A 24515-nucleotide genomic window follows, 5' to 3' on the forward strand; every position below is an offset into this window, starting at 1 on the left:
TTAGGGCTCATGAATAGCGTGTTTCAAATTTTCGTGCGCTAGCACTATCCGAATTGCCAAAGCTAACGGATACTGCATACACATGGGCCTACCACTATATTTACATGTAAATGGTCATTCGATCCCATCCGTGTCATGTATCCGTTAGCACTATTCGCCCAAATCAAGAACATTCTCCTATATATTAATAGAGAAAAAGAGGGCAAGCCTTGGTGCGACAATAAGGTTGCTCCATTGTGAACAAGTGGTCACAAGTTTGAGTCTAGAAACAACCTCTTTGCGAAAGTAGGGGTAAGGCTGCGTACAATATGACCCTCCTCAGATCCCGCAGTGGCAGCCTTGTGCATTGGACATGCCTTTTTTCTAATGCTGCCTGGTCACATGCAGTCTACACCCAAACAGAGCCCTCCTAAAATGACCACCCTGCACCATGCGATCGGGCAACATTCTTCTTCATGTATAGATAATGGGCAGAAGATCACTACCAGGCTGCGCAGCCCCTGCATAAGTGCAAGGACATCAACAAGGGTGAGAATTTTTCATTTCAAAGGGACAGGGCAATCATTTCGTGCGATTCTGTATCTAAACCACACATTGCGTAGTAGGGGAATTGTTACTCATTAATAATAATCAAAATTGCAGAACTTGACATATTCCCGTATGTTGAAAAAACAAAATCTTGTTACTACCCAAGGGTTTTTTTTTTTTTTTTTTCAAAATGTACCTTTTAATGTTCTTGTCCAAAGAAACTATACCTTAATAGGTTTGATAATTCTATAATTTATTTTTTGATAATTATAATCCACAAGAAATATTGCTTTGACAACTTTATTAAAACTAATTGATGATGAACCTCTTCAGTCTGAAAAAATAAATACGTGGCAGTGAAATACAATTATCAAATCCAACTCCCACTTCTAATGGTGTTATAACACGTTTTCAAATGATTTATTCTCAAACATTAATAGTCTCCCTAATCAAGAATGTAATCGATTAAGCATATCTAATTGAAAATAATCAAGTTAACCATCTAGGATTATGACACCAGTAGAATAATTAACCAACTAGGAGCAGGAAGATAAGCAAAATAATCAAGTATTACTTCCCTTTCTAATAATTATGAACAGGTGTTACTGCTGTACAAACATTGGACCATTTCTTCCCTTCTAACATTTTTTCTTTTCTTCCTTTTTTTATTTATTTTTTTTTTTTTAAGTAGAACTGTTGACACGTCACACTCCCTTCTGATCAATTGACTTTTGTTTTAGAGTCAAAATTATACCTCTCCCTTTCACAACTTGTCCTTCGAAGATGAATAAATGGCATGTTAAGCAGTTAAGGTACTCCATCTGAGACCACTAAAACAGAAAAGAAACAATGCCCTCAAAGCTGCAATTTCCAAATAGAATGTGTGCTCAAGTGTTGCTCTTGCACCTGGGCAGAGACCAAATTTTTTTTCCACTCACAAGCCTTTTTGTTACCCTAATGGTAGCATTAGCAATTCTATTGATTTCAAATCCATGTATTCCAATCAGTCTATTCCAAATCTGTTAGTCCAAATTAATTCCACCGAGCCAGACACACCCTTCTACTAAAACCAGGACAATCCATCATCTGGCTTAATCAAACATATTGGGAAGTGGCCTAATGGCCATGAACGCATCTACCATCTGAAATAGAGAGCGACAAATAAAGGCAGGAAAGAAGTTATTACAGATTTTCAAGTGCAAAGATAAAAATAGATAATATGGATATCAAAGATAAATTGAAAAATATGCTAGGGTGAACTCTGTCATAAACTTTTGATTACATGATACATGATCATCTAGAAAATCCAAGCAATTCATCAGATCAAAATCAAAATTGGACCCAAGCACTAGGTGGTGTAAAACAGAGGACAGTGCTGTTGTTGATCCCACCCTGGTCTCAATATGATGGGGATCTTGAACAGGAAAAGAGGAAAGTTGTATTTTCACCACCGAGATATGGACTGATAGATCGATGCAACCGAGAAAATCCCATTAGACACTTCAGTCCGTTGCTTCAAATATGGTCTAATCCCCTTGCCAAGGAGAATTTCCCAATCAAGTTGAATAGCTAATGCAGAGTAAGATACTTGCAAACATTCTTACAAGCTGCAGCAAGCTTTTTTTCTGAAGTATTATGGTCTGTAGGGGTTGATGTTCATGTAGCCAAATAGGTTTTCGTACATAGTACATGGTGTAAAACAACTTTTTATAGGTCAAGTAGATTACAAAAAATGGCCAGTCAGATTCAATTTTGTGATATTGGCAGATATTAGGTAATTTGGGGATTTTAATGCTTTTGAGGTTTATTAGTAGTTTTAATAATTAGTAGGCCTTTCTAGGCTGGCCAGCTGCTGTGGGGGGTTTTCTAGTCAGTGGGTTGAGTCTTTACGAGGAATTAGAAAGTTCTAGATGTCATAGGACTTGGAATAGGCAACGAGCCAGCAAGACAGCAACTAGATATAAGCACACATAATGAATGAAGTGAATCACTTAAGTCTCCATATTTTCATACATTTGGAGTGATCGATCTCTCATGAAACAGTCAGAAGATAGAATATGGTCACAGGAACAGGTCAGACTTACTTCCACCCTGATAAATTAATAAGAACACCAAAATCTGAAGAAGTGATATAAGACCTAAATTTGGGGTGGATGCTTGAGATTTGTTTCCTCCACATTTTTAAATATGGTAACGCACACAAGAAGATGCAAACACCATATCATACAATTCTAATAGTTTATTTAGCCTGGCTCGTTTATGAATTCACAAACCAAATTGCATTTAAAGAAACTTCAATCATGATACTATCAGAAGCACCGGGAACTTGATTAGCCATATTAACCCTTACAAACATCAAAGACACCATTTATGAACAGGAACCACACACTCTCTGTGTGTGGATTCCTTGGCATGCCAAGACACAGCAAAGATGGGCCCCACATGTTTCTCTCTGCTAAAACCCTCCCTCCTATTTGAAGATTTGATATGAGGAGCCTCCAATCGCCACAATTAATACTCTAGCATCGGAAAAAACCCACTCCCACACAATATTATGCAATTCTACAATTCCATCTAACCCAGTTCTTTTATGAATTCACAAACCAATTATTTATAGAAACTTTAAGCACTATAGTACTAAAAGCATAAGGAACTTGATTAGCCATTAACCCTTACAAACACCAAAAGGAGGAGAAATAATGTAGTCCTAGAATAGGAAATAATTCTACTAGGAGCCAGGTAGAATCAAGCTCTGGTTAAGCCTGCTGTTTGGGGCTGATTAGGGGCGGTTTTAGGGCAAAATTAGGGTTTGGGATGGGAATTTGGGAATGGGGTTTATAGGGTTTTAATCTGCAGGTTTAGAGGGTCATTATGATATAAAAATATCTGGATTTGGTTAGGTTTCAAAATTCTGCAGATTTAGGGTTAGGGTTTGGGTTTTTAAAATTAGGAAAATAGCCAAAACTAAGGTTTACAGTAGGATTCAGGGGCAGGGGTTAAGGTCGAGTGTTAGAGGGACTAGGGGAAGGTTCAGCTGCAGCAAGAAGGTTTTCTGATGGCTGAATAGGTCTGGACTGAAATTAGGGTTTCTTAGGTTTATAGTGATTAATGGGGAGTTAGGGTTTAGAGTGATGGAAAGAGGCAACAACTGAGATCAAGTATAGGCAGGGGTGTGATGGAGCTATGGTCTGAATCTGATTGAATTCAGATGTGTGATGAGCATTAAAAATAACCTAGATGATCTAGGGTTTAAGGGAAATCGATAGGGAGGAGAATGAATGGAAAAACAAAAATTAAAGAGTAAGTAAAAAGTCTAGTTTGCTATTAATGGCCTTACAAAAAAAATAAGAGTCCAAAAAGAGTACCTACCTCATCAGTCACTGCAGCCCGTGCCCTAATATGTCTTTCCACCAGTTCGGTTAAAACTTCTATAAGGCGCTTCTTCACCTCACCTGTTAGCATCCGCCCAGCAGCATATTCCTGAAAGATAATGAAGTAATTCTCAAGTAAGAAAATGAACCACCCATCCCATCCTGCTATGTGAGAACGGATTCACGTGTCTAAAGGAATAGAACAGAGCAAACTTTCTCCACAATAGGGAACAAGACAGGTTGGATGCGGTGATCTCACCTTCCGCATGTGTTCCAGCTCAGCATCATCTTCCAGGAAAAAGCCAAGGTACTTAATTGGTATATCTACCTGAATAACATCAAAAAGAAATATGCCAATCACAAAGCTAATACAATGCAAACAGTGAGCAAAAGGACTTCCATAACCACAAAAAAACAACATTCTGTGCACACATATACACACAGGCAACGAGCAGATTCTTCAGACCTTGAATTGGAATTGGTAAGGAGGTTTAAGCACTAATCTCAAAAGTTCCAATTGAATGGGGAAAAAAAAATCAAAAACAAAACTCCATTTGTTGATCCATTTTGAAGGCATTGGTCTTTCAGGATTACATATTGACCTGCCCCATGAAGTTCTGAGAGTACCTTGGCCCAACCCAACCCTGAATGATGAAACCCAATCTTTGTGTCAGGTTAGACTGGTAACCTCAGAATTCAGGTTGGTCTCAGGCTGGAAAACCCAATCTACCCAACGTTGGTTAGGCCAGTTTCAGGCCTTGGGCAACTGAAGTCAATAATAAGTATAATGAATTATATCATATGTAAACAAACAAAAACATGACAAATACTTCCAGTCAAAGTATTCATTACAACAACAACAACAACAACCATAACCTTATCCCAACTAAATGGGGTCAGTTACATGGATCCGAAGAGGCCGTGACAGCAATAATAGTAAGAGAAGTACAAGAAATTTTTATTTTTATTTTATTTTTTTTGGTAAAGAAAAAATAAAATAAAATTACTAAAGGAAAAAAGCCTAAGCAGTAGTCAAAGCAGCATCCCAGGAACATCCCCCTACAAGGGGTCAGCTACACGGGTCCTTGTCCTCCAAACAACTCTATCCGCGGTCATACTAGGCTCAAGCCCTACCACATGCATATCCTTTCTTACCACTTCTCCAATAGTCATTTTAGGCCTGCCCCTACCTCTTTTAGCTCCTTCAAACTGAATCTGGTCACTCTTCCTCTAATGGCATCTTCTAAATATAATGGCATGGATGAAGATTGAACTTTCCTGATTACATAGATTACTGTGGAGTAAAAACAAGAAAATTATACCTCTAGATTTGCTCCATATTTCCTGTGGTTCTCTATGGAATCTTGCCCACCAGAAAATGCATATTTATTCACCTGAGGATGGAGACGTGTATCCTAGTTAGTATATTGGTATACATTATGGTAAAGAAGAATAAAAAGATTATAATGCCACAAAGAACCGCAAATCCTATTGTCACAATTCAAAAGGTCTGTTTCACGGGCCAAAACTTATGCAGCATAGCATGGTAAGGGTGCTTTAAAAGTTTTAACGAAGTTCTTATTTGTGATCCTCATATGTATGGTATGTGGCTTCCTCATCAGATAAATCAAAAATTTTGATTACTTGATGAAAAGTAAATCATCTCTGAATATTTGAAGGCTTCTTATTGATGTCCTGCGTACTCTATACAAGCAATAATATTCAAAGAAATCATTTCTGATATTTCCAGTATTCCTGTTTCTCTTTTTTGGTTCCCTCTGGTGACCCACCCATTTTTTGGATGGGAGGGCGCCTTTTTTTTTTCTCGATTTGGAGAAAATGTAAAATTATGTTCATTGAATTCGAAAAAGCAACCTGTACACAGATGAAACACCCACACCTTACATCCAAGACCCCCCTACAAATGCAAAATGTCAAAACTCCCTACCCACTTACAATTTCATCCCACTTGTCCCATATACAAAAAGTATTTAACCCCCTAATTCACTCACTATAGACCATAGTTGTCAAGGCGAACCAAGGCATTAGAGGGACGCCTAGGCGTGCAGTATATGACTATATGCAATATAGCCATGATAAGTTTATATAATTATGTGCATATACAACACAAAAACCATATCAATGCAATATGATATAATTCTGCTAGTAATGATCTAATATGAGAAAATCAACATATAATGAACAAAGTATAGGATATAACATAAGCATACTCATCGAAAAACAAAGCAATAAACATAAATCAATGTAAACTCATGAAGTGTCCAAGGTTTTAAGTATTGGTATCGGGTATCGTATCAGAGATACACAAGATAAGCTAAAGATATGCATGAAAATACACTTTTGGAGCAAAAAACACTATAAAGAAACAATATATAACATGTATCATGTATAAACACTAAAAAGGAGAACGTATCACGAGACAGGTACATTCAATTGAAATTGTTATAAAAAATTGAAGGGAGAAAGAACGCCACCTGGTCGTGCAGCACGGCGTGTGTCTGTGCCAAGACACAGCCGCACACGAAATGACCAGCGCAACCCCTGGAAAGGCGGAAAGGACCAGGGGTACACCGGTCATTTTGCGCGCAGCTGTGTCTAGGCGCAGACACATGCCCCACTGCGTAATTGGGTGGCGTTCCTTTTCCCAAAATTGAACTACATAGGTATATATGCATTTAATTACAACAACAAACTCAGCCTTATCCCAACTTAATGGGGTTGGCAACATGGATCCAAACAAAATAACGTAGGGAAAATTGAGGTCTAAACAAAAAAGGGGAATAAAGATATGGTAAAAGAGGGATGGTTGGATGGGAAATGAGATGAGAAATGGAAAATGAAAAATGACATACGAAAACTGAAAAATAAAAAGTTAACGAAAGATGAAAGTAAGAGGAAAGAGGCACAGCCCAGCAAGTCCGTAGGCTCTCAGCTAAATGGGGTCTGGTACATGGATCCTTGCTCTCCAATACGCTATATCCGAGGTCATACTTGTTACAAGACCTAGACTATGCATGTCCTTCCTCACCACTTCTCCTATGGTCATTTTAGGCCTGCCCCTACCTCTTTTAGTTCCTTCAATCGGGATCATATTACTTCTTCACGCTGGGGCGTCCCCAGGCCTCCGTTGAAAATGACCATACTACCTTAAATGACTCTCTCGGAGCATGTCATTAATTAGGGCAATGCCCAAGTCAGCTGTAATACGATCATTCCTTATTTTATCCTTCCTAGTTTTTCCACACATCCATCTTAACATCCTCATCTTTGGCTCTCTGTGATGCAGGTCCAAGCATCCGGAAGCGGAAGAAACAGTCCTAGTTTTAGGGCTAATTGTTGGAGCCTTAGATTTTATTTTTTGTTTCTATACTTGGGTTTTTTGTTTTTTTTTTTTGAGCTCTTAAATTGAACCGGTCCAGCCAATGGTCCAATTTAAGTGACTCTTTTCTATTGGCTAGTTTTGTTTTAATCCTATTAGCTCTTAGAGCATCTTTTAAGTAATTGTTTTAAAACTATGTTTTGTCCCCCCTCCACGATTTTAAGAGGGCTAGACTTGTTTTTGTAATAGGAATCAGATCTGGGATTCTAAATCCAGATTATGAATAAGTGTAAGGCCTTTGGCCCTTTTGATTATAAATAAGATATATCGTGGGAGGCTCCCCCACAGTTCAATTATTCAAAAAAAAAACTTCTGATTTGCTGCTATTGTGCTGCTGTTCTGCTCCTCTGTGAGTGCTTGCATCCTTGTGGGATTATCAAGGTGGAAAGGGTAGGTGGATTTCCTACGACTCCTTGCATCGTGAAGATCGAGAGGACCTTCTCTGAATTGTTTAGCTGCTGCCATTGGAGAATTATTCAACCCGTAAGTGTTTATAATTCTCTACAATCACCCCCTTCATCTACTCATCCTCCAACCCAAACCTCCGTTACCCCCATCGATTCTCATAAACCCTAACCTCCATAACTCTGTCCTGCCTTATTCCTCCATTCAAATTTCAACCACAGATCCATTAAACCCTCCCCTCCACTCGACCTAGTTCACAGCCCCATGTATCCATTAAAACCCTAATTCCATTAACCCCATTAAAAACCCAAACCGTAAAATACGGAATTCACACTTCCAGCTATCCATACCCAACCAAACTCCACTTGAGTCTTCCCCACACTGCCTAGGATACTCAATCCAAAGCCCCTCTTCAGATCACCTATCTAAACCCTAAATTGTCCACTTTTCCTAAAACCCAAAACCCAGACCAAAACCCTAATTTTCCCAGAAATTCAAACTCCATCTAAACTTAGCCTAACCTACATCAAAATACTTCTAAATACCTGCCCACCATTATTGTTTATCACAATCATTCATCACCTTCATCCTAACCCTAGTTTTAACCTAAACTATCCAATTTTGCCCAATCGGCTAGCATAATCAGAGGTCTTGGTTTACTTGGCTTCTAGTAGGACTTTACCCTATCTAAAACTACATTAAGTGGTATCAGAGCCATGGATGAACATGGCAACAATGTTGTGGATCCAACCCTACCACCCCCAACCGACCCCATGGTTGCAATCATGGATATGCTCCACTAGCTATCGGCAGATCAGAAAGCTATCAATGATCGATTATTGGTGATGGAACAAAGGCAGATTACACCTCTTAGGGACAGCAATCTTCCCTTAGAAGAGGACAGATTTCAGGCTAATTTTGAGGTACATGGAACTCTGGGAAGGAATGGACATCACAGAGATCATTCCAGAAGTCACAGGGACCACAAAGATCATTCCAGACACCATAGAGATCACAGAGATCAACGTAGATATGACAAAGATGACTACAGAGAAGACAGGGACAGAAATATAGAAGAACATTGAAGACCTAACTTTGAGGAGTACTTGAGATCTTATTTCACTGCAAATGAAGCTACCAACAGAAGGTATGATACACAGAAGGTTAAACTTGAGCTGAAAGAGTTTGATGGAACTCATGAGCCTCAAGTATTCTATGACTGGCTTGCTGCCTTGGAAGACTACTTCAATTGGTATGACTTGCCTAAAGATAGAAAAATGAGATTGGCACGTACCAAGCTGGTTGCCCAGCCTGGGAATGGTGGCGAAATGTAGAGAGGAACATGGAACTTGATGGCCATGTACCTACTACCTGGGAAGACATGAGGTATGATTTGAGGGAGAAGTATTTGCCCAGGCACTACAGAGCTCAGATGCAGGATCAGTTTAACTCCCTAGGACAAGGGACTATGACTGTAGCTGAGTACATGCAGAAGTTCGATGCTCTTTCTTCTCGTACTGGCACTAGAGAAGGAGGAGCCACTCAGATCTTATCTCGGTTTCGACTGGGATTGAGGACAGACATTGTTAGGGCTATTGGAGTAGCTGATGTTAGAGACATCAAGGGCTGTTTTGAGAAAGCCCTAAAGGCTAAAGACTTATTGAATACCAATAGAAGGTTTAGCTCCTCTGTTGTCGACACCAAAAAATCTTTTCTAGCATCCAAAGTTCCAAACCTACTAATGATTACAATAGGGGTAACAACTCTACTGCTGGTCCTACACGATCAAGTTACTCTACAAGCAGCTCTTCTCGTCCTACACCCCTTTCACGTGTAGACAACAAGGGCAAAGCTCCCATGGTCAGTAATGATCCTTGCAAGTGTTACTACTGCAATGAAATAGGCCACTACGCCAAGGATTGCCCACAAAAGCATAGGCAAGTCAACGTGGCTGAAAAGGAAGATGAAAACCCTGATGATAATGATGAACAGGATTTATATGCATATCCCCCTGATGATGATGATGATGATGATGGGGATGATTATTTTGAAGACTTGGGCGATGACTATGAAGATACCCGAGGTGTTCATGTGGTAGCACGCATACTGAGTGCTGAAACCAAAGGTGAAGAGTGGCGACGTAGCTGCATCTTCTATACTCGTATGCGAGTTGGAGAATGCGTTGCCCAAGTAATTGTAAAAAGTAAAAATTATAGATTACAGTTGAGTTCATCCATCTCATTGGTACTCGCCACCATATAGTAGGCAATTATCGCTAGGTACCAAATGCACAGAAGAGCCAAAGATATCGACTGTCATGCCTATCTGCAAAATTTTTTAAAATTTGGCTATAAATAAAATCTGGATGAGGAAGTTAAAGACATACTTTGTTTTTTATGACTTTTGCAGAGTCTGTCACATAAATTGCAGAATTTGGATCACTGGCAGACATTTTCCCAGTTTCCCCCTGCAAATATCCAGATAAAAGGAACAAATTATGCTTCACAACTAGCAAAATCAATAAGACGAAATAAACTTAAAAGCTGAAACTATGAACCAAATGGGCCTTAATTTGCCACATATAAGTCGAACTCTTTTTCTACCTTCATCGCTTGTTGTAGATAAATGCAAAAGTAACACGATCAGATTTTTTTACTGCTGCTAGTATAGCACTAACCAAATTTTCAGGATGATGGCTACCTTTTACACAATCCTTTCAGAGTTTAAAGAACACATGCACAACCAATGTTGTGTTCTCTTGAGAGAGAAAACATTTAAAGCTTGTTCTTCTCCTGCTAAATAATCAATAGTATCCATTTATTTCAACAGAAAAATATCCCAGAAAATCGACTGCTAGTTATTAAACTTGTTTTGTATTTCATCATCATTTTGCCTGTTTCCTACTTTTATTGCGCATGACAGGGTACAATAGTTGTGCATGGGAGATTAAGGAAAAGAATCCATCCATGTAACGAGGGAGGTCCCTTCATGGGTGGCAATGGTTTGATTGACCAAACCATGTTTTTTTAATAACCAAAAAATATAACTATAAGTAATCCTCCCAATTTTTTGCATTTTATTTAAGTACATGTTCATTTCTATACAATTTCATTTTGTTTTATCCACAATTTCTGTAAAATAATTACAAAACAACAACCGAATAGATGCAGTGAAGATATTCATAACTAACAGTTATGGTTACTATAAGATGGTAAAAGATTACAAGGATACAACAAAAGAATTCAGCATCCATATGAGAGGAAACAAGAGAATAAGAGTACCTGCAGGGCAGGGAAGAATGATGACTCAATCAATGCAGGCTTCTGATATCCGATCCTAGGAGCAACATCTCGTGTCATTCTGAAATAAGGATCCTGAGCAAATCCACCCCCCAGGGGGGGGGGGGGGGATGGGTTTAGTTAGGAAGAAAAGTAAGATGCAGTTACCTTTGCTTCTATGAGATTCATAGAAAAGAAAATTATAAAAGCCAATGGTGATAAGATTCTAGTGCAATAAAAAAGTTCACTTGTGATTTGTGAAGAAGAGGACCTAAACATAGTACTTAATATATATGCATAAATATTACCAAATTCTCTCAGTAGCACGTATATACATTTTAATATTTGTAATGTTAGTGTTACCTCCCATTAGATGGGTTTACAAGAAGAAAGTCCCATAAACCAACCTGATGAAATGATCATAACCTTCCATACTGCAGACAATTCTTCTCCTGGAGCACTTGCATGTGAATTGTGCTCCTTATACCCACCGGAGGGGGTAAGGGAGGGAGGGAGGTAGAAAGAGAGACTTGAAAGGGTGATTATGATCATTTAAAGTAGATCAATCTCATTCACCAAAAAAAAAGTAGATCAATCTCAGATGCATACTGAGGGGGAAACACCAACCATGCAAGCCATCCAAATGGCAAACGCCCCGCATAACTATGGCATGTAGCACCATAGCATATCCTTGGGCCTACATTGACAAGTACCTAACTGAAGTTTCCGATTTTCCAATTACAGGAAACATTATGGTACTAACTACAAGAAAAAGTTTTCAATTGTCCAGGAAATTTATAATGGCAAGAGATAGGGAATTTATTAGCACACACAGAAGGCAGGGAATAAAGTTCACAGCAACAGAAACAATCTTTAAAGGTCCATTTGATGGAAATGGAATGCAGGCAGTATGTATAGGCATACACATGTATGCTCTACAATAACAATAACATCAAAGAGCATCATAGGCTCATACAGAGGGCTAGAACAATGAACGACTACCTCCCAATACATTGAATTCCCCCATACAACCAAAAAACAAATTGGAAGACAGATGGTTATAGTCTTCGAGCTACAACATTCATCATTTTTAATTTTAAGTTTCAATGTTTTTCATTAATTGTCAAATTTTAAGTTGAACTAGTACACAGATCACATAAAATATATATGTTTGATGTTGTTCATATGAACTAATAGATTTAGCAGAACCAATTAAATATTTTAATCCAGAAACATAGTTCAACTGCATATCATCTCCAAAACGACTAAATAGTTGACACAGAAGACCATACCTGGTCAATTGCACATGGAATCAAGCAACGGAGATCATCTTTGCCAGGGAAGAGTTGAGGGAATGAACTGGGGAAGGATGGAACAGCCTGCAATCAAACTTAAGGTGTTAGAGTGTCTCCAATAGGTAGCAGTGAGGTATCAGACTAAGCGATAAAGGGACAAGCACCATAGCACAGCATTACTAATCCAATGCTATTTTAAACAGACACACTTACTGCTTTTCTTTTTTATTTTTCTCTGTAAACCCAGAGTGGTTGTAGGGGAGGCAAAGTTTACAAATTTAATTCAAATGGTGTAGGCCCACATTTGTTTAAATTGAGGTACTGTGACCATGTTCAAGTTTTATCAACCTGGGGCAAATATTTCCAAAGTTTCGACTCAATATTTTTGTTTAGCTACTAATGACACTTTGTATCTCTCTACTCAGCCATCTTCTTTATGCTGCTATTAATATTAAAAAAAAATACTTAAAAGTTTAAATTGAATATCCATACTTATGTATTTAAACCAAATAATCTGTATGTATTATTATTAATTATTAATTAAATTAAAAACCAAAGTTTAGGTTATCAATGAAAAGCCCAAAAGGGAGAGACAGAGAGAGAGAAGTATCAATAGAAGTAAACTAGAAGGAATAATAAGCAAATACAACTTCTATGGAAGCATATATTTTTACGATCAAATGACTAGGGCAGAAAACCCACCTGCACTGGTGGAAAACTAATTTTCCCAATATGATCTTCAGCAGTAAAACCAAATATTCCCACAACCTGCATTGCACAGCTTGACAAAATAATCCTTGTTATTGGGTTAAAACAATCAAAACAAAGAGGAAAATGTGCATGACGCAATCACAGAAGAGAAAAAGAAAAAAATTATGAGAAACCTTCCATATAAGAGGTTCAGCTTGATCCTCACCTTATTGAATGTTACACATTTTGCAACTTTCACCATATTTCTGTAAAAGGCTCTGCAGCAGAGAAGTCTAGCATAAGCACAACCACACCCAAAATTATCTCATTGAATTATTCCAACTTACAATGCGGATTTTTTTTTTCCTCCCTATTTTCTTGAGACAAGTATTTTACACCACCTTTGTTTAATATAATCTTACAAATCCAAAAACTGAACAGTAGATTGAAATTACTAGTAAGGAAGGTGAATTATACTGACCCTCCAACATAATCAAAATCTGAGAAAATAAATGTCTTGGTAATGTCAAAGCCACAAGCAATTATATCTTTTGCATTTTCACGAGCAAGTCTTTGACACTCTTCCACCGATAGGTTTTTCCACATGCATTTTTCGTCATCTGTCAATTGAATTACCAGTGGGACCTTGAAAGCGTCCTGCAAGTATCTGCACTGTACACAAAGCTCACAACCTAAACTCGAAGGCAGTACAAGATTCAAATATTATTTGGTTCTGAGGAAATGTACTTGGTGAACATGAATGGAATGAGATGGCCTAAATGCAGAGCTTCCGATGATGGCCCTCTCCCAGTATATAGATAGAATTTTTCACCTCTTTCATACGCATCGAGGATCTCATTAAAATCCCTGTAAATTTTTTCAAAACAAAAATGAAAGTGTGTTTGTGCATGAATCCATGAACTAGACAAACAGGGAGTGATTGAGAAGAGAATTGAATAAAATCGAGAAATAGAAACCTGTGAGCGAAGAAGACGCCTCGACGAAGGAAGACATGAGGAGGGCGAGATGTAAGACGTTCAATGCGACTAATTAGGGACTCATCGAGTCTTTGACACCCGAACTTATCAATGAGCTTATCATAGTCAATCTTCCCTCCATCCTTCCCCGCTACCTCCCATGGATTTACAATCTGATCGTCTTCTTCCTTCTGTTCTTCCATTTCGTTCTTCTCCATCTCTCTCTCTGTAATCTGTCGTTGAAGTCCAAACTGTGAGAGCAGGAGAGAACACTTAGGCACTGAGCGCACTGCGCACACAGTATGCACACGCAGTCTACTCGTGTAACCGATTCACACAGGATCGGGCTCCTCTCCAACGAGCACTCCCCCAGTGAATGCCAAGTGAAGCATTCAACGACGGGGGCTGGTCTATACGCGCCGCTGAGATGCGTGCCAGGGTGGGGTCAGGCACACATCAGGGCGCACGCAAAGCAGCCCCGCCATTGGATGTCTCACTGGGCACTGACCAGTAAGGGTGTCAAATGGTGCGGTTTCGATTCGATGCACATTTTGCAAGGTAGAAATCAAAACTGCACCGGATAAGAATCACCCAAAATCAGAATCGTTTTATGTGGTGAGGTTTTAGTGGTTTCTATCCGGTTTACATGCGGTTTGTAATACCAGTTTCACCTTTGTACCCTTTAATTTTATTTTTCATATTCTTGTTATATAGGAGAAATTATATTGTTTCATACACATCTAACTGTAGGCAAAGTAATGTAGACCTCCGTCGGGAGATCAAGGATCGCTCAATGGAAGAGAGATTGAAAGGGGATAAACGTTATTGCATGCGATGAAAGAGTGGAAGGGTTTTATATTTTATGTGGTGATCAAGGGCTTGAGAGGGCGGTGAAGATGGAGGGTAGCGTGAATGGAAGGGAGAGAGGGACGAGAATGAGGGGAGAGAAGGTGGAACAATGGAGAGGGGCTGCGGCTCTTCTAGGCCGTGGGTGGTGGCTCTCTTCTAGGAGTGGACAGCTCTTCAAGGCTGTCGTGGGGGAGGCTCTTCAAGGCCTGAGGGGGGTGATCTCTCCAAGGATCAGTTGGAGCTTAAGCTTCACAATTATTTCTCATAAAATCATCTGAAATTTCATTCCATGGATGGGGATTTAAAGCCCATAAACTGATTACAAATATATGGTAAGAAGGGAAAATAAAAACTAGGAATAATGGAAACTTTCCTAAACTACTAAAACTTGCAACCCAAGTTGCATTACATAAGAGATCCTACGCACATAAGGAAACTAGTAAATAAGAAAGCGAATAATCCTATGTACATAGGGAAACTAGTAAATAGGAAAACAAATAATCTAAGAATCTAAAAGATATGCTAAGATAGGGGGAGGAAGGCGCCAATGACTTGCGCTCCAAGGACTGATGTGGCGCCTAGATGAGGTGGCGAAGGTGCTGGGAAGGTTGGTGAATCTGCGTGCTACATCACAAAGTTCACTTAGACATGTTAATTGTAATGATAAATTTAAGTGATTATTCAAGATCGCAAAATACCGTAAGGGAAACCAACCTGAGGACATTACCAATCGATACCCCACTCAATTCATTAACAAAGTCCACTAAGACATGCTCGTACTAAAACCTTCCATCCCTTTATGAATTTGGCATTCAAACTGAAATTCAAAAAAGAAAGAATGTTCTCTATGTTGGGGGCGCAAACTGCGCAGAGACACATTGGGGGTGGAATTTTTATCCATTGTTGTAACTGCAACTGCAACGCTACTATGCACATTGTGCGGTGCAGCAGCAGCCATGCGAGCCCCACTATGCACATATGGCGATTGCTGCACCGCACGATGCGCACAACAGCGCTATAGTTACAGCAACGGATAAAAAATCCGCCCCTGAGTGGCAGGCTCATGTGTCTTGGCGCAGTACAGAGATCATGAACCCAATTTGGAAATAGCAGATAAATGCCCCGTAAGCGACCACAACAACGCCGAGGCCTAATCTCTGTTAGTGAGAGAGAGAGAAAGAATGAGTGGGATTTCGGCTCCACCATCTTCCCTCTCCCCACCTCGTCTGACTACGAAAATTAACCCCTTTTGTTCTCCTTCTTCTTCTTCTTTTGCTTACTGTGTTGATTCTCGAAGCCCTTTTCATTCCTCAGACTCTGAATTCAGGAGCATTAGCCTCAGAGGAGGGTTTCCCAAGCTCAGTTTACATTGTCGCAGCAGCAGCAGCCCACCTGGAGCTCCCGGATCAGGTGAAAATTGCATACATGGAATTCTTCTGTTTTCTGAATTTCATTTCGTACTTTAATAGATTTCACGATGAAGTTGTGGTTTACTAGAATCCTCTTGTAAGAGTGTTAAGTGTGCTTCATGGATCCTCGTTTATCAATTTCATATTTCTGCTATGAAATTGGTTTGATGTGTGAAGTGGGTTTCGTTTCTTTTCTTTTTCAATCTTCTGGGCTGGTCGTATGTGAGCTCGTTTTGTTGGGTTTCCATGTTGCATCGTTTACTTTGATAATGATTTATGGAGATTATATTGAAGATTCTTGCTTTTGATAGATTCTTTGATTCGCATTTCCTTGTCTGAATTTCAGATATTGATTCGCTATATCTAGATATTTCCCATCTTCTGTAGAGATCATTGAATTTTAAAAAATGGGAAAAAAGTGATATTGTAAACTTAATTTTGATTGTTTTTGTGGCAATCCTGTTTGCCTTTTCTGGTCCTACAAGTGTTTGAGATTTTGCGAGTTTACTGAATTGGGACCTTTGACCTTTTACCGTTGAATACAGTAGACTTGTGGTTGACGGCTAATATCATTGTTACCAGTATTTTTACCTATTATCTTCTTTGAGTCTTCTTATTGTTCCGTTGGGAGTTAACTGCTTCATTGAGAGGTTCGACTCTTGGTTGTCAGGTTGAACGTCTCATTCCAGTGGATGCCCAACATGTTGTTGACTGATGTGTTTACTAACAGAATAACCTATGGAGAAAGATTGTATTGTGGGATATAGATCTTATTTTTGTTTATTTTTTTTTAATTTATTTTAGTTTTGGCGATCAGGTTTGTCAGATTTCTCAGTTAAGTTCTTAGGAAAGCCGGCATTGTTTTGCAGAACATTTTTTATAATCCTTGTTGGTACAAGAAAAGGGGTGGGATGGGGGAGAAAGATAACTGGCAGCAAGACTATGGCTTAAGAGAGATGGTGCCTCCATATTTGAGTCGTAGATGAGAATAACTGGAAATAGAAATAGCCTCTCAGCTACAATTTTGTTAATCTTTCTAAGCGTAAAATAAAAAATGAGGTAAAGTTTTTGCTTGTGATGGCAATCCTTTGAATACTGAAACTTCACTGTAGCCTTTATTGTTGTTCTGTTGTATTCCCTCCCCGCCTCCCGCCCCTTTTTCTCCAGTTTTATGGAGTGGTCATTTTTCTTGTATTTCCTCCTTTGTTAATTGATATTCATTGTTATCAATCAAAAAGAATGAGAATATTGCCTAAAGCTCTATATCATATGAGAAAATTACTCTTTCCTCAATAGTTCTTGAAATGAATGTAATCTCAAATTGATGGGATTGGTGTGACACTCTAGTGGGCTGGGGATCAGCAACTTCAACCTGAGGAAATCCTTCCTTGTAGATTTCCTTCACTTCCATTAAATTGACAGTGTGGGTTGCTCCTTATTCATCAAGAATCATCTGCATCACCCTATTTCCTGCCTTATTAGGGTTTCGAGATTGCATATTTTGACGTTTCAAACTAGATGTATACCCAGGAACAAACAGGTAAAAAGAAGTCAAGACTTTTCTTATAATCCATGTCCGGTCACCTCATCCCGGTTCTTTTTCATTTTGAAATGCAATTTGACTCTTATTTATGTTTGAACCGGCAGCTCTTATTTTATTATATATTATTGTTATTATTTTACCTTAGGGAGTTGTAGATAATGATTAGATTTTTTTGCCTTGTTGTTAGAACTTTTTCAAAGTAGTGTCAGGATATTAGCATTATAAAAGTTATTGGTTGGTACTAAAAAGGAGTATAATCTAGTTATACTATTGTGCTCATTCCCTAAATGTTTTAAAGTTATTTTAGTGAAATCTGCTTTTTATTCTTTTCAATTCAATGTTATTGCTCTCTATTTAGGTTAATTTTTCTCTGTTATTTTATTTTCATTTTTTTAGAATTATTTGAATTAGATGATATCCATATAAAGACAGTTTCTTGAAATAGAAAGCATTTTCATTAATTTGCAAGTATATATGACTTGTATAATGGCCAATTCGTACTCTTATTGAAGAGAAAAGAAAAGAAAATTGTTTGCCATGTTGAAAATTTGAAACTGCAAGGGGCTGCTGTGCCAAAGGCTTTTTCTTTGCCTCTTCTACCCAGCATATTATACCAATAAGCCATAAATGCTGATTGTATACCTTGCAGGATTTGGATCCACCCCCTCCCCCGCCCCTCTTCAGCCATGATTGTCATATTTGGAAGATTTCCCCCCTAAATACCCCCAAAACAAAAGAAAGGGACAATATTATAACATAAATGTAGGCTACGTCTGGTTGCAAGTAAAGGGTAGGAAAGGGAAAGTTTTGTAATCGTGATCGAGTAACCTACCTAAAACTAAAACTCTTTAACATATCAGATGTAATCTTTTTTTTTTTTTTTTTCAAATCAAAGAATTTGATTGAAAAGTAAAATTTAATAACTACATTTGGAATATTTTGGAGTGAGTTACACTATTATGAAGGTAATGATTACAAAAGTTTCCACTTTAATATTGATTTGATTTCACTTCCCTTTCTTTTATAACCAGATGGAGCGGTAAGGAGTTAAGACAAGAAATAAACTGCAAAGTGCCATTAGTAATTTCCAGTTAGTTCCGTTTCCCTGATTCTTTGGTTGGGACAATGCGTTGGTCTTGCACAACCAAAACAGATTCATCAAGAGTTATAATTGTTTAGGTATAAAGATCCTCAAGATGTCGGAGTGGGGATTCCTTCCCATGTCCTCTCACATAATGAGCCTGGGCCCACACCGACATTCTCTCCACAGAAAAAAAAATGTGAGCTCCCCACTAAATGAATCCGTCTCCCGCCCTCTCATTTGTGCGGTTTCCCACTCTGGCGTCATGTGAAACCTCTGACCAATTGCCTTATTACTTCTTGTATTACTTATGTAAAGAAATATGGGATTGCATCTTGCAGGTGATAACGACAGCAGGACCATTCTAGATGCTTTTTTCTTAGGCAAGGCTTTGGCAGAAGCAATCAATGAACGTATCGAATCTACAGTAGGGGAGTTGTTGAGTGCAGTTGGGAGGTTGCAAGCTGAGCAACAGAAGCAAGTGCAAGAATTCCAGGTGGAACCTCCATTCCATTTATGAGTAGCTTTTTTTTTTAATGGGATAATTTATGAGTGGCCTTTGCATTTCTAGTTCCATCTTTATTTGTCGAACCACCTGTAATCTTTGAACATGAACATGGTGTTGCATGTTGACACGGAGTGTCTGAGGAAACTGTCTCAAATGGAAATGGATAAATTGCTATATATTTGATTGGTCTTTCATGCTTGATATATATAAGAAGTGTATTCCAAGGTCTCATTGAAAGGTGAAAGAAGCTTTAGCTATGACACAGTATGAGCTTAGTTTATGACAGAGTACTTTTTTGGGCTCTCTTCTGTTTCTGTTACATATTTATTATGTTGACTGGAAAATAAGCCAATGGAATGGCAAGTTAAAGGAAATATCTTTAAGAAATTAAAAACTGAAACATGATTTTTTTTCTTTTTTTGAGAGGAGGGGGTGGGGTTGCTTACCTGAAAAGGATTGAAAGGATGGAACAAATCATGCATTCTTCCCTTGTTCATCATAATTCTATTGGGAATGCTTGAGTGCCTACTACAAACGGCTAATTGAATGCATGGTGATGCAGGATGATGTGTTTGAGAGAGCAAAGAGAGCCAAGGAGAAAGCGGCACGAGAAGCCAGGGAAGCCCAAGGACTTATTCCCAATTCTACTACAGCAGTGATACCAGTATCCAGTGATGTTGCTATTACATCAATTTCACCTTCATCAGAGTCAACCTCCTCAACAACTAAAGAGGATCCAGTTGACCAGGATCCTTTTATTGGGAAGACAAACGATGACTGAAATTCTTTTGTCCCTTTAGGGTTATGTGTTATGTTCCTAGTCTGATCCATTCTCTTTGGATTCAAGCAAAACACTCTTTCATCAATGAAAGAAGAGAATATCTATCTATTTCATAGAAGTAGGTTCAGAGTATGCTTTTGTGAACCATAATAAAACAGTCACATTTGAAAGCTCCGTAGCCGGTTCAAGAATCCAAGAGAAGCTTGTTTGCTATGTGGATTCTTATTAGTATGCTAAAAGATATTTTGGTTCTCTAGCAGGAAACTTACATTCTACACAATGAGACTAGAGTATGAAGGTTGTTAATCTGTGATGCACAGGATTGGATGGGCCAATCTGGGTCAAGTGACCCCCTTCCAAAAATTTGGGTTAGGGTATATTTGGGGCCGATTCTTATTGATTCCTCACCTATATAGACCGATTCTGATCTGGCCCGGATCAGAATTGGCCGGGACCGATTCGAATCCTGATTCTGGTTTTTAAATCTTGATTTCAGCCAATTAAAACATTGTTCTCCATTTCAAATTTCCCACTCTTGATGCGTGAATTATCCGAGTTGCCTATTGTTGTAAACAATTAAAATGCACAGCTGATGCAGAAGGATTTCACATCTATCAGGGTTTCATGAATTAAACTCAACATTCCTCGAATGCAAGTGAACTGAAAATGGCTATAATGTATCTAAGGATGTTCAACCCGAGGTCCGGTGTGGGCTCAAAGTGGATCGGTTTTAGCTTTATATTTGTCATTTTATGGTATTTTACATAAAAAAGAAAATAAGTATAACTTAAATAATTATATGTTACTGATGTATATTATAGGTAAGTTATGATAGCTTAATTTATAGCACTCAATATATGTGTATAGGACAGGGCTAGGCTGGGCTCACCCCGGCCCGACCTGGGCTTGCAAATACCAATCCTGGCTCAGCCCCTTGGCTGAAAAGTTCATTATAGGCCCTGAAATCTTCGGATGGACTGTGGGTAGGCCTGTGCTACAAAGATATATGGATGTGCATATGACAAGTGGCATCACCTCAAGAAATTTTACATCAAAGTACATCCATGTTTCCATGTTTACCTTTGCAGGGAGAGTAGTGTCATAGTAGTCCAAGTTGCAAAAGTATGTGACCTTACAACTAAAGAAGCGGAGTATATTGCCGCAATAGAAGCTTGCCAGTAGGGGTGCAAGTTTGGCCTTGTTGACCCGAACCCGTCTTGGCCCGTCCTGAGTCCGAACAGGGCTTGGGTTGAGATATTCGGCCTTGAGGTCGGAGGTCGGGTCAGGGTTGGAAATTTCTGACCCTGAGTCAGGGTCGGGTCGGGTTAGGGTTGAGGCCTCAGGCTAAGCTTGGTCAGGCCCGGCCCGGCCCGACCCTGATTTAAGTTATACTATAAAATATATATTGATATAATATATACATTATAAACTTTAAATAGCACCCACATTTTTTTATATAATATATTATATATGAAGACAATAAGTGATATAATACTTTTAATTATAGTGTTATTTTATGTAAAATTGATAATGTTCTCCCCGGTCCATTCCAACCCATGCCTGTCTTTCCCATTCCCCATGATCAGGGCTTATTAGGATCAGCCCGGCCCGGCCCAACCCTGAGGGCGGGTTAGGGTTGGATTTTTCTGACCCTAAGTTAGGGTCGGGTCGGGTTGGATCGGGCCTGGGCCCAGCTAAGTGGACTTAGGATTGGGCTAGGGTTCTATAAAGCTCGGTCCGACCTGACCTTGTTACAGCCCTATTTGCAAGGAGATGTTGTGGATGAAATGGGTCATTCAAGAACTAGGCTTGAAGTCAGACAAATACATTGTTTATTGTGATAGTCATGGGTGATGGGACCATCCACTTAAGTAGCATTCCAAGATTAAACATTTTTTTTAATGGAAAAAAAAAGGAAAATTATGAGCAACACCCCCTCACGTTTGCCTATATTTCAAGGCACACCCATTAACTATCATATTATCAGCGCCACCCCCTGCTTTATCAAACTAATTCGGTAATTCCACACAGACCCCCTACTATTAGTTAAGAGGTGTTAAGTGGTGATGTTAGTTATATAATATTTTTTAAAAGACAATTCTGCCCTTCTTAGGGATCCGACTCCTCTACTTCCAAACCTTGTACTTCCAGTACCACAGAGTGTGCCACCTGGCCTGATCAACATCCAACGAATGATTTTGAATAAATTCAAAATATTTTGAAAAACACATGACACATGTTTGAATCACCTATGAACCCAAAACAAACCCACCCGACCGTTACGGCTCATCAACCCAAATCCATTTCACTCAAACTAAACCCAAACCTCTCATCTGCCTAGGGTTTCAGGTTTCAGATCGTTCCTCTTCTTCCCAAATCTGCTCCATCGCTCCCTTCTTCCTTCTTCTCTGAAACCCTAGGCAGATGAGAGGTTTATGTATTACGAGAGAAATGGCACAGATCATCAATACTTCCTCCATGGCTAGCGTGCTTCTCTACATCTTCGCCATCTTCTCTGCTGCTGCGATTTTTCCGTTGAGGAGTCTCCGACGCCGTCGCCTTCAAGTGAGGCAGGAGCTGTGTTTGCATTGCCAATATACGCTGCTATTCTAAGCTCGTCTCACGCCTTGTCTTTCTTCGCTCTCTTCAAGCATTAGATCAAGAAATGCTGCGTTCCCTTTTGACTTCTGTGATCGTATTCCGTTTCTTGGTTTTTGGATGGAGTAGATCTCTGGAAGCATTAGAGAATAACTAATTTTTCCCCCAATTTTGTTTTGGGGAGATGTATTTATTTATTTTTTTCATGTATATATCGCTATATTGTAGCCAATACATACATACATAAACACTTTCATGGATTATTTGTGATCTCTGATCTCAGATTCATCAGTTAATTCAATTTATTACACCATTATTTGGATCTAAAATGTTTGGCTTTGGTTTCGCATGATGAATACGTTTTCATTTTGGTATCCTACATAAATCTGTTTGCACAACTTCTATTAGAAATAGAATAGAATTTAGAACAGAGTAGTGGTGGTCCTTAACCTTATGAAGACTGATAGTAAGACCAGCAAATTAAGAGAACCCTTCTTCATCATCAGCAATTCATCATTTCAAGAAGTGGGTATACCGGCCAAGTTAACAATTGAAAAAGGAGTAGATTATATCAAAATAATGAATTTTCTTTAGTTGTTTGTGTTTTTTATGATCAAAGAAAGCAGACTATGGGAAACAAAGAGATTTCTTGGAATATAGCTTCAGTAACCAGTGAGAGTTAGGTAAGCAATCGGATACCGGGTTTGAACTTTGAATCCTCCCTCATTACCGGCCATGGTTAAAGTTCTTTGTTCAGTTTTAACTGGTTCATCTTCCTTCACCAAGATCTGGTTTGACAAAAATGGCGGTGCCTGTTTGTCAAGTGTGGGTTTTCCATTCCAACAAACTCTTTAACATCGACTGTGTATTTTACATTTTAAACCATAGAAGAGGAGAACTCTACGATCTCACCGGAATCGTTTTGAGCAGCAACGGCGGTTTGATGTTCATGGGTGAAAGAGAGCAGCAACGGCGGTTTGATGTTCATTTGGGAAGAAGGGTTTGAACAAAACCATGTAGATTATGTTAAGTTAGGGTTGTGATAAAGGTTGGGTTGGATTCGGTTTGATACAAACCAGTTGGGTTGGTTTGGGGGCTTGGGAAGTGAAGGAAGAGAGGGTTTCTTCTTCTTTTTCTTCTTAGGGGAGTACAATGTGCGTTTAAGAAATGATTTAGACAAGGGTTTTTTAATGTTTTAGTGTGAGGGGTATTTTGGTCAAAATAATTTTAACGGTTAACACCGCTCAAAAATGGGTAACCATTGATATTATGGTAGTTAGTGGATGTACTTTAAATATAGGCAAACATGAGGGGGTGACGCTGATAATTTTCCGAAAAAAAAGTATTAAGCATTTTGATGTGAGGTATTCACTAAAATCGATATACGTAAGGAAGTTTTTGCAACCTAAGAAAATCCATATAGGCAAGAGTAATGTAAATATGATGACAAAAACCTTACCCAAGATGAAGCATGACTTTTGCAAAAGCATGATAAATTTAACTTTGACGAATCCCTCCTGTGAGTCGGAAGAGAATTTTCAAATAAATTCAGTATATACTATTATATAATAGTATTTTGATCCAATGAAAAAATATTACAAAAAAAAAATTCAATATGTACTTTTAGGATAAGAGAATGCTACCTGGGCCTCTAGATCTTGCACGTGAACTCTAGTCAATGGGAGTGTACGTGCAAGCATCGACTTGGGTGAAATTTTCACCTTTCCATGGAGGCAAGACAATTCTGTGTCTAGACGTAGGAGCCACGATGGCCACGCAACCAAGTAGCATTCTTTTACCCA

General features: G+C 38.8%; 2 protein-coding genes across 2 annotated transcripts; one reads left to right on the forward strand and one right to left on the reverse strand.

Annotated features, from left to right (window-relative positions):
• Positions 1-1366: 1366 nt before the first annotated feature.
• LOC122657042 (tryptophan--tRNA ligase, cytoplasmic-like) lies at positions 1367-14224 on the reverse strand. Its single transcript, XM_043851792.1, has 12 exons — positions 13945-14224; positions 13715-13834; positions 13449-13634; positions 13194-13245; positions 12980-13045; positions 12275-12361; positions 10986-11078; positions 10091-10171; positions 5222-5293; positions 4159-4227; positions 3898-4008; positions 1367-1670 (listed from the first exon to the last, which is right to left on the reverse strand). Exons 1-12 carry the CDS (start codon positions 14160-14162, stop codon positions 1620-1622), a joined length of 1206 nt encoding a protein of 401 aa, XP_043707727.1. The 5' UTR covers positions 14163-14224; the 3' UTR covers positions 1367-1619.
• A 1671-nt stretch (positions 14225-15895) lies between these two features.
• On the forward strand, positions 15896-20289 carry LOC122657002 (uncharacterized protein At4g13200, chloroplastic-like). The gene is made up of 4 exons (XM_043851734.1): positions 15896-15930; positions 15965-16203; positions 19168-19322; positions 19897-20289. Exons 1-4 carry the CDS (start codon positions 15911-15913, stop codon positions 20113-20115), a joined length of 633 nt encoding a protein of 210 aa, XP_043707669.1. The 5' UTR covers positions 15896-15910; the 3' UTR covers positions 20116-20289.
• Positions 20290-24515: the final 4226 nt, after the last annotated feature.

Source organism: Telopea speciosissima, chromosome 3, assembly GCF_018873765.1.
Source record: "Telopea speciosissima isolate NSW1024214 ecotype Mountain lineage chromosome 3, Tspe_v1, whole genome shotgun sequence".
Classification (NCBI taxonomy): domain Eukaryota; kingdom Viridiplantae; phylum Streptophyta; class Magnoliopsida; order Proteales; family Proteaceae; genus Telopea; species Telopea speciosissima.